General features: G+C 38.2%; 1 protein-coding gene across 5 annotated transcripts in view; it reads left to right on the forward strand.

Moving 5' to 3' along the window:
* Nucleotides 1–10,532, forward strand: part of PHF6 (PHD finger protein 6) — a 54,074-nt gene extending 43,542 nt beyond the window's left edge. For 2 of the 5 annotated variants that reach the window (XM_047764753.1, XM_047764758.1), the window contains 2 exons: nt 6,907–7,036; nt 7,365–9,878. In XM_047764753.1, coding sequence (XP_047620709.1) covers nt 6,907–7,036 — 130 coding nt within the window. In that variant the 3' untranslated portion in view covers nt 7,365–9,878. Of the gene's footprint in view, nt 1–6,906; nt 7,037–7,364 lie in introns of all 5 variants that reach the window. The other 3 variants (XM_047764756.1, XM_047764757.1, XM_047764754.1) reach the window with 3 other exon arrangements.
* Nucleotides 10,533–11,553: the final 1,021 nt, after the last annotated feature.

The raw sequence follows: 11,553 nt of genomic DNA on the forward strand, positions 1-11,553 counted from the left end.
CTCGGATCCAGCATTGCTGTGGCTGTGGTGTAGGCTGGCAGCTGCAGCTCCGATTTGACCCCTAGTCTGGGAACTTTTATATGCTGTAGGTGCAGCCCTGAAAGGAAAAAAAAGAAAAAGAAAAAGCTTAACAAGATAGAAGTTTGTTTCTCCCCTAAAAGACTTCCAGATGAAAGCGGTGCAGTTGTGGTGGCAGCATTTCAGTGTTATCAGGGGCCCCATGAGCGTCTTTCTGCTCTCTCCTCCTTGGGGTGTCCTTCCATCGGATGTAGGAGGAAGCAGGGGCAAAGGAAGATGGAAGGACAAAATAGCTCTTCCTCCAGCTGAGTCAGGCTTTAGTCAGCCTTCCTGAAAATTCCATACACACTCCTGCTCAGCATCTGATTTGCCAGAATTTAGTCACACATCCAAAGGAAGCTGGGAAATGCACTCTTAGTGGACACAGTGCTAGCCAAATAAAATATGGTTCAGGAGTTCCCGCTATGGTGCAACAGGATTGGGAGCATTTCTGCAGTGCCAGGATGCAGGTTCAATCCTCAACCCGGTACAGTGGGTTAAAGGATCTGGCATTGCCACAGCTGCGCCTCGGATCTGATCCCTGGTCCAGGAGCTCCATGTGCTGCAGGGTGGCCAAAAAAGAAAAACATTAAAAAATATATATATGGTTCAGTACAACTGAGGGGAAGGGAGAAAATAGATATTGAGGTAGCCAACTGGTTTTATCACATCAAGCCAAGAAAATTTTTAATTTGATTAAGGAGAAATCTTCTGTTAGATATCAAAGCTGATTGTATAGTAATAACACAGTATGATCCTGGCCCAGTGACAAAGATCACAGAAGATAGATCCATGTATATATCTGTGAAGACAGAATAGATTAATTCAGTACCTGATGTCTATGCGATTGCCTCTCCATTAGAAAACAGTCTTGCGTCTAGAAGGCCATTCTAATTAAACATGGTAGGAAACTCAGAACTTTCATTTGAGTACATTAAAGTTAGACTACATAAAGAGAACTCCAAATCATTAAGAAGATCACAACCCAATTTGAAAAATGAGCGAAGGACATGAGCAGGCAATGTATAGAGGAAATAGCCACTGGTTATAAACATGTGAAAAACTGTTCAACCTTCCTAGTAATGAAGTGAATACAAATTAAAACAAGGTCTTACCAGTTTGGGCAAAGATGAATAGGATTTAGATTATCTAATGTTAGCTAGGTTTTTGAGACACAAGCATTCTCATTCCATGTTAAGATGGAATACAATATATGGGTACAACTTTTTTTTTTCTTTTTTGGCCGCCCCTGGGCACATGGAGTTCCCGGCCCAGGGATCAGATCCAAGCCGCAGTTGTGGCAATATTGGATCCTTAGCCCACTATGCTGGGCCGGGGATCAACCTGCATCTCGGTGCTCCAGAGATAGCACTGATCCTGTTGCACCAGAGTGGAAACTCCAATAAATGGGTACAACTTTTTAGGAAAGCAGTTTTGCATTTGAGACCAAAACCTTAAAATAATGTATATATTTTGCTGCTCACTTGCTTGTAGAGATTGCGAAGACAACAGTTCAGAGATATCTATGCAAGAAGTTTCATTGCATTACCGTTAAAGATAGCTGCAGCACCCGCCCCCCCAGAGCATCCTCTTAGACTCAACTCTACTTCAAACTAACAGGATTTCCCCAGATGACATCAGTCTACCGAGGAAGGATGCAGACAGGAACTACAGCTCGCCAGCAGGGTGACATCCACTCTTCCTCTTCTACGAGCATTCTTGCAGCAGTCAGTGTAGCAATACAGCTCAGGTTGAGTAGGATAGGATTCACATTGGGTACAAGCCTCAAACCCCATCTGAGTCAACCTCTCTTATAATATGGTTACATAGGCATAGATAATTTTCAGATTACACCACACTGAAAGAGGACCAAAGATAAAGCTTCTTATCAGAATATTCATATTTTTCCCAGTCTAGATACAGTCTACCAGTTGGGGGGTAACAGATCAGTGGAATAGTTGACACCAATTTTTGTTAAGTTGCCTGGGGGACAGAGCTAAATAGTTAACCAAAGGTAAAATTCTCATGCAGAAGGGAAAAAGGTTTTGTTAACTTTTCACCACAATAGCAGAAAGGAAGAAAGAAAGAAAAGGAAAACCAGGATTCCATCAGGAGACTTAATAAATTTCAGTACGGACATGCATTTGGTGGAGTACTGTGCAGCAGTTAAAGAATGAAATAGACCCATGTTTAGAGTTATGGAGAGGTATTCCCATAAGAGAGTCAGGGGAAAAACGTGTAATTCTATTCCAGCATATAAAAAGTACACAGGCACACACATGTATATAAGATATGTGTATGTTTTTTATAGATAGAAAATTTTCTAGGAGTGTAGAAAACTTAACAGTTGTCATCTCTCATTCGAGGCATGGGTTGGAAAGGCAATTTTATATTCTCCTTTATATAATTCATGAGCAATACATTATTTTTTAAAGTAGCTAATAATACTTTAAAATAACAGGCCCATTTAAAACATTTAAAATTAGGTATGTGGAGAATTATTGTACTTAAATTTTAGTTTTATTTAGATATTCTTATTGCAGTAGTTATCCATTTTCATTTTGGGAAAAAATGGAACTATAGATAAGAAAAACAAAATTTAGTGTCAACTTACAATTCTACCACCTGAAATAACTTTAAATCTTTTGGAATTTTTTTTTGTCTTTTGTCTTTTTGTTGTTGTTGTTGTTGTTGTTGTTGCTATTTCTTGGGCCGCTCCCGCGGCATATGGAGGTTCCCAGGCTAGGGGTCGAATCGGAGCTGTAGCCACTGGCCTACACCAGAGCCACAGCAACTCGGGATCCGAGCCGCGTCTGCAACCTACACCACAGCTCACGGCAACGCCGGATCGTTAACCCACTGAGCAAGGGCAGGGACCGAACCCGCAACCTCATGGTTCCTAGTCGGATTCGTTAACTACTGCGCCACGACGGGAACTCCTGGAATATTTTCTTTTAGACATTTATATGATTGTATATGTGCGTACACTTATAAAAAACAAAACTTTCATATATATATATACTGTTTTTTAATACATTTTTTCTTTTTAGGGCTGCGCTCATGGCACATGCAAGTTCCCAGTCTAGGGGTCTAATCAGAGCTACAGCTGCTGTCCTGCACCTCAGCCACAGCATCACCAGATCCGAGCCATGTCTGTGACCTACACCACAGCTCAAGGCAAAACCAGATCCTTAACCCACTGAGTGGGGCCAGGGCTCGAACCCACATCCTCATGGATACTAGTCGGGTTCATTACCACTGAGCCGTAATGAGAACTCCATTATATATACTGTTTTATAGCCTGTTTTCCACTTAACTATATCTTGAATCATTTTTTTCTGATATTGTTGTATATCACCATTTTAATGGTTGCATAGTATTCCGTTGTATGGGCATGTTTGCTTATTTGAGTTTTTTAAGACATTTAGATAGTTTTTATTTTTTAGCTATTAGAAAACCATGTTGCAGTCATCATCTCTCTCTAAACAAAAATATTCAGACTGGGATCCGTGATTTGAAATGCTTTTTTTATTTTTCACATTGAGATTTGTTTCTAAAATCTGCTTAAAAGGTAGATTCCACACTTTTTCATAGAGACCGTTGAGTTCAAATGAGAGTCCATAACAAGTAGTTTGGGGAGAGAAGAATGGACAAATAGGAGGAAATGCAAGGAGGAGTTTCTCTCTCTCTCTCTTTCGCTTTTTTTTTTGGCCATACCTGTGGCATGCAGAGGTTGCCAGGCCAGGGATGGAACCCACACCATAGCAGCAACCTGAGCTGCTGTAGTGACAGTGCTGAATCCTTAACCTGCTGTGCCACAAGAGAACTCTTAAGTTTTATTTTATTTTTTATTTTTTGGAAGGAGGAATATTTCTGAATGAAGTGGCTTCCTTCCCTCCTACATGTGACTTGCTTTCTTTTTTTACCAACCCTTTCTGGATCCTGAATGTATTCATATTTAAAAGTCAAGGGAAGATTATATAGTGATTCTGTTTATCCTATTTTGTTGTTGTGTTTATTATATTTCTAAACTATTTAAATATGTGTTTTTCTAAAATGTCAGTCTCCCACCATAAAAATGGTAAGTTCTATGACAGCAGGGATCTTGTTTGACTAATCGACACCTGTAGCTGTTGGTGTCCAGACTGGTGAAAGACACTTAATAGGTCCATGGGAAACAGTCCTTAAGTGAAAAATAATCTAATGAAAAGATTAAAATTTGTTCTAACAATAAAGGGCCCATCCTTTTAGATAAAACTTTGCTATAAAAATTTCTAAAAGTATATGCAAAGGAGTTGCTGCTGTGGCACAGTGGGTCAAGGACCCAACGCTGCCACAGCTGTGGTGTAGGTTGCAGCTGTGGCTAGGATTCGATCCCTGCCCTGGGAACTTCCATATGCTGTGGGAGTGGCCAAAAACAAATAAATAAATAGGTAAATAAATAAACACAAAAATAGAAGAATGTAGCAACTCCCCATCTCAGCAGGTACCAAATTATTGCCACGCTTGTTTCATGTATTTTTTTTTTCTTTCTAAGGTATGTTAGAGCAGAATCCCAAATCTGTCTCCTATCACTTCATCCTTAGTACTTTGGTATCACTATGTCATCATCACACCTTATAAAATTAACAGTATCATCTCCTACCTAGTCAACTTTCACATTTCCGCAATTGTCTTGAAAATACCTTTTTAGACTTAATTTGTTCAAATCTCAATGCATACAAGGTCCTTACATTGCATTTAGTGGATGTCTCTTAAGTCTTTCTCAATATAGAGCACCCTTGCCTTTGCCCCTACTTGTTGAAGAACCCTGATAAGTTGTCCTGTAAAAGTCCCATATTCTAGATTTATCTATTTGCTTTTCCATGATTGTTGTTTACTTCGTTTCTCTACTCCTGTAATTTATAAGTCGGTTCAAAGGCTTACTTCTATTTAGGTTATATTTGGGAGGAATATACTTCATGTGTACACTATATAGACGTCTTATTCTGGACATTTGAACTACTGATTTTAAAAATGCTTTCCAATGTGCAACTTTTAAAAAGTAGAAATTCTCCATAGTTCTTTGAAATTTATTGAAAATAAAAAAGGATGATTCAGTAGTTCCCTGGTGGCTCAGTGAGTTAAGGATCTGGTGTTATCACAGCTATGGCTCAGATCACTGCTGTGGTGCTGATTCAGTCCCTGACCTGGGAACTTCTGCATGCCACAGGCACAGCCAAAAAAAAAAAAAAAGAGCAAAACTAGGTTGGATGTCAGTTGTTACGGTTGCCCCCCCAGTCCCACTTGTTAAAAACTTTCATATTAAACTTTCATCTATCACTTGTGGTGAATTCTTACGTGATCATCTTTTACCCATCGCTGACCACAAGAGGGCATTCACTGAACATTTTTTAAGCATCGTTCCATCTTGTCATCTTGTGTATAATTGACCTAAAACTGAGCTCAGATCCGCTTCCACCTTTCTTCGAATATGGTGGGGGTGGTTAACTATAAAAAAGACATTGGTGCAGATACAGTAAAGTGGCCTGATCCTTTGTTCAAAATCACCTGCATAGCTGTTTTCGTTAAAAGCAATGAATGTCAAATGTATAGTGTGTTTACCCAAATAAAGGTTGTTGGAATAGCATGATGTCAGAGTATCGCTCCAGAGATAACTTGCTAATTTCAAAGAGGGAAAACCTACCCTTAAAATGCAGGAATCTGGCCATCACTACCACCTTAACCAAACGAAGACAGCATCACTCATAGCAGAACTTTCTAAAATTACACGCCTCCCAAAGTATGCAGAATTACCCGCAGAGCATCCTGGACTAACAAAGCAAGGTTGAACCTAAAGTTAACCAAGCCCTTAGACCTTATTTCTAGCTTATAGGAAATAAAGGGTGAGAGAAAGCAAAATAAAACATTACCACAGTAAGAAAAATCCAGAATGTGGTGTAGTTGAGAAGGTGTATGTTCTCTTCCCAGAAAGTGTCATAGGGGCAAAAACTGGAGGAACCAGTCTACATCATGGCAGACGTAGCTAAATGCAGTGCCTGGAAAGCTGTTAGGTGCCCCATAACGGTGTTCTAGTGACGGCCAGGAGGCTAATGATGAAAAGGCACTTGAAGAGTTTGGGTAAAATTGTTCCATGATGGAGTTCCCGTCATGGCTCAGTGGTGAACGAACCTGACTAGTATCCATGAGGACACGGGTTCACCCTGGCCTTGCTCAGTGGGGTTAGGGATCTGGCGTTGCCATGAGCTGTGGTGTAGGTCGCAGATGCAGCTTGGATCCTGAGTTGCTGTGGCTCTGGCGTAGGCCGGCACCTACAGCTCCGACCTGACCCCTGGCCTGGGAACCTCTATATGCTGTGGGTGTGGCTGTAAAAAGCAAAAAACAAACCAACCAAAAAACCCACAGTTGTTTCAGGAAATGTGAGCGGAAAGCAGCAGTATATATAGAATTTGTATCCTTTCCCAAAATGTGCTTTTTATGTTACGTATATGAAACCTAGAATTTATTTCATGTGTATACCTGAAAGTTGATATTTTCATGTTGGCCGAAAACTTTTTTTAATCTCATTGGGCAAAGTGAAGAATTGCCTTATATTTGGGCATATGTAGTAACTTAACTTTGATCCTAAACCAGAGGTTTTATTTCAGGTGAACTTTTATTATCTCATTTATAGTGCTTTCCTTGCTGTCTTTTAGATAGAAATGGACCTGTAGCTAATTGTGGAGTGTTTTTTAAGTGTGGATGAGGAAACCTATGTTTTAAATGGGCATCAACCTCATTCCCTCATGACATAAATATATTCTCATGAGCAATGGCAAAACATTTTGAGTTTTTTATCTTTCATCATAGACTATATTGTAAAAACCATAGTGGAAATGATGAGAGAGATGAAGAAGATGAGGAACGAGAGAGTAAAAGCCGGGGAAAAGTAGAAACTGATCAGCAACAACTAACTCAGCAGCAACTTAATGGAAACTAGGTATGAAAGTTAATTATATTGGCTCTGTTATCAGGATACAGTACATACTGATAAGTATATATTGAGGTAATGATCTGCAGTATGATTTTTTTAATGCTCTTATGTTTAGTTAAGCATGTTACTAGAATGCTGAGGACATGTAGGCTTGCATAGTTTTTTCTTTTTTTAACTAGCTGATTTTGTAGCAGTAAAAAAAAGCTATCCACTTTATCAATAAATGTAGTTGTAATGTCAGACCAGTAAGATATTCTCGCTCCTCGATGACATTATATTTATTATGTTCCGCTCAAGCATCATATTTTACATTTTTTTATCATCTTTTAAACAGGTTCATGGGACAGAGTTAGAAAACTGGGAATGAATAAGACATCCATAACTACTATTCTTTTTTCACTGTTTTCTAAAATCAAAAAGGGTTTGTAACTTTTTACTGCCCAACTCTTAGATCCTTCATTGAACTGCCTAAAAACATCTTGTTTGTTTTATGAGCCTTCACTAGATGGCAGAGTTTGACATGTTGATATTACGTAGCTGTAGTTTGCAGTTTCTGGGAAGCAATTGAAACACTATTAACCCTGTGTATAGTGTCATCAGTTAAAGCAGACATTGAAATGAAGTAAGCTATATTTCTGGACTGAACAAAGTTCTACTGTTTATAGAGTGTCTAAGTTTGTTTAGTGAATTCGTACTCAAGGGAAAGCATAAGCAAATTTCACTTTACAGTGCAAACCTGCCTCTGGTGGCAACACATAGGAATTTGTGAAATTTTTTTCCCACACTCAAGTAATGGAGGCTAGAAATGAAGAGAACCTTCTTTTTCTCTTGGCTTTAATAGCACATGCTAAACATCTCTTCCAAGAAGTGTGCTAAAGCTTTTCGTTTGGTTCGTGTTAAAGCTGTTCTCACTGACCAGCATGGACTCGGGCAACTGGTGATTATAAGCTATGAGCTCCAGTGCTTATGCCAAAATTCTCTTGACAGTACACCTCTTCTCTTTTCATGTCATACAAAGAGCTTCTAGCAAAATGATTGGATCCTTTCAAGAGTAAATTAATATTTGGCAACAGCAAATTAAACCTCTTTAAGATTGAAAGGGTTACCACTTACTGAGGACTTTAGCCACCATGTCTGAACCCCGTTCCTCTCAAGTGCCGTGTTGTTGTGGAACACTTCATGTATTGGCCCAAAGTATGTATGGAGGTCTCATGTGCTGTAGAAGTTAAAAAAACAAAAAAACAAAAAAACAGTCTTTGCATAAAACAGTATTTATTTTTAATTTCGTGACCACTATTTTAGAAACTTTATTTAATATTGTTGATGTTTTCATTCATTGCTTTGCTTATCTATAAAATAGACTTCTGTGCCCTGTTTCTCTTCTGGTAGGGTTTGGTGTTGTTTTATTGATCATCCGAATTGTTTCTCAAAGCCTAAGAACCCAGCTTTTTAGAAAGGATTTTTCACACTGGCATTTCTAGCTAGTGCTACTTTCTTCCACTTACCTGCTGAAGCACATTTATGTATTTCTTTATGGCAAAACCAAAAAACGTTAGTTGTGTTCTGCCTAATGTTGCCATAGCACCTCAATATCAAGGGTAGGGATTCTGATTTCTGAATTATGAGTTAACCTACCACATAAAAGCAAATTAGCAAACAAGACATAACATGTTAACTTGACTGTACATTGACATTCTGCAGCTTATGGAAAAGCATTTAAAAAATGTAACAGGTGGAAAATTACACTGTGCTTAATGACTGATTTTTTTTAACTGCTCGTCCCTTAAAGTCACATTTGTCAAGTGTGTATTCACACATTTACTTAAATCAAGGGACTTGATGATTGCTTTATTTTAACCATCTTTGATTATTTTTAGAAGGAAACTAGCTTTAGTAGTGGTTTGCCCTATATGTTTTTCTCTTTTTGCTCTAAATATACCATTGGATTTTTTGTGTGTGTATGTGATGAATTTTCAAAATTCACCATGACTTGAAGTGCAACGACAGATCTAGATGTTTGTTTACCAAGCTATGTGACTTTTCCCAAAGGATCTGTACTTTATTTCCTTACAACAGCTTGAAACCCGTTAGTTTAAATCTTTGAATCACTGTGTCTAGATCACTTTTACATTGTGTGCCATAAACTTACCCATGGAATAATAGAGCACCTTCATTTTTGGACAACTACTGTAACGATGTTTTTCGGAAAAATGGAAGGTGCCAGGGTAATAATGGCCAGTCAATAGTCATGTAACGGACTTCAAATACTATAACTGTCAGTTGACGGATTTGTTATGTAATAAAGTGTATGACTTTGTATGGGTTTCTTCAACCCTTTCTCTGCCACTAGCAACCAGAATAGCACTTTACCATTTGGTTGGCTAGAGAAGTGGCTGGCTACCTATTTTTCTCACTGTGGTGTGATTGGCTAAACAGTCTTTCATTAAAAATTGAAGTGTAAATTGAAGTCACATGAAAAATCACCTTTGGTTGTAAACCTCCAATATTTTGATTCTCTCTCCATGTTTTCGTCACATGCTGAGTAAAAGTGCCTTACAATGTAAAAATTGTACAGTACTTATGTTCCCGAGTAGCATCATCATCTTCTGGGTAGTAATTACATTGTGGTATGAATATTTAGCAAAATGGACCTCAGCAGTGTATTTACTGTTCATCTCTTAAGTCCTTAACTGTAGTTTTAATAAGCATGACATTATTTGCTAAGTATATAACATTTTACATCATTTCAAAAAATACTGCCATGACTGTCTTTTACGCATTTTAGCTTGAAATTTTGAAGCGTCTGTTCTTTTTTTCCCTTTTTCTTTTTCCCCTTTTTTTGTTTTGTTTTTGTTATTGATATTAAACAGTGTAATCTTTGCAAGCGTATATTGAAGATTATTCTGGAGCATTTATTGCCTTACCAGAAATGTTAGTAAGAAATGTTCTTTAGAGTAGAAAGATAGACTTGAGTTTCTATACTTTAATAAGAGCTCTTTGTTCCTGGGGGGAGGGGGGAGGGGAGGGGGGAGTTTTACTTTCATCTCAATTTATTAAAAACCCACAACTGAAATACGTTTTATTTCAAGGATCAGCAGTTTTAGAATTTCAGATAGTACTTGCTCAGGAGTACATGCTACTCAAGATACTAAGAGAATAACAAGATATGTAGATCTACTGTTGAATCAGAATCTATGTACTTGAACAAATGTGTGAATCTTAAATATCTCAAAGGAAAAGAAAAGTGTTCTAGAATGTTGTTGCTTTTTTAAAAAGCACTAAAGTTAGACCAAGGTATACAGTTTTGTTCTAACAGACATTTAGGGTAATTGTAAAGATAAGGAATGCATTATGGGTCAAAATCAAACATTCCTCTCATGTTATGTATATTTTGTTCCTGTTATATTGGCTTTATTTTCAAAATTGTAGTTTGTAGTATTAGTTTCCTTTTATTGGTATTCTTGCATATACTATTCATTCAATAAATGAGTTATGACTTTCATGTTTGTATTTATGTCTTTTTTTGTGCAACGGTGTGATGAAGCTTATTTGTAACAGCAGCAGTATTACGTTCCTTTTAGTCTCGTTCTTATTTCAAAGTGAAATGCCTAGTTTGTTTAATAACTTTGTCATTAAACAGGTATAAGACAGAGAAAGATGTGAATTTGAGTTTAGTCCAAAGTTTCACACATAAAGGTTTTTATCATGGAGAGAAACAGCAATCTTTCAAGCATGGTAGAACTGCATTACATCTTGGTTCTTCCTCTGGAACCTAGTTAGAAGGTAATTAAAAAAAAAAAAAAAAAAACAGGAGTTCCCGTCATGGCACAGTGGTTAACGAATCCGACTAGGAACCATGAGGTTGCGGGTTCGCTCCCTGGCCTTGCTCAGTGGGTTAAGGATCGTGCGTTGCCGTGAGCTGTGGTATAGGTTGCAGACGCGGCTCGGATCCCGCGTTGCTGTGGCTCTGGCGCAGGCTGGCGGCTACAGCTCCAATTAGACCCCTAGCCTGGGACCCCCCATGTACCACGAGAGCAGCCCAAGAAATGGCAAAAAAAATTTTTAATTTAAAAAACCAAAAACTCCGAGTACAGTTTATCTGATTGCTAATAAGGGTGCAGGATTAATGTCCTTGTCATAGAGGTGTTCCACCTTAACCATTCCAGTGTACTTACTCCCTTTTCTGTGCTTAGCTTATTTCTAGCAATAGTGCTCATATATTGAGAGGGTCCTATCCAAGGCAGAAATCAAAGTTTTAATTGATAGAATATACTCTTTTCATACATACAATTCCTAAGCTGCATTCCTGCATTCCTACTCAAGAGGAAAACTAAATCAAGTAAGAAGTTCTGATTAACGCTATTGCAATAGGACCGTGTGCTTTCTTGCAAATGTTTCCTAGTTGTGCTTGGCGTGTGTGTGTGTGTGTGTGTGTGTGTGTGTGTGTTCAAAATCCATTACTTAGTTTCATTTTAATTACCCAAAAATATGGAGAAGAGAGTTATGTGGTTTTCTTTAGCTAA

This window comes from Phacochoerus africanus, chromosome X (genome assembly GCF_016906955.1).
Source record: "Phacochoerus africanus isolate WHEZ1 chromosome X, ROS_Pafr_v1, whole genome shotgun sequence".
Taxonomy (NCBI): Eukaryota; Metazoa; Chordata; class Mammalia; order Artiodactyla; family Suidae; genus Phacochoerus; species Phacochoerus africanus.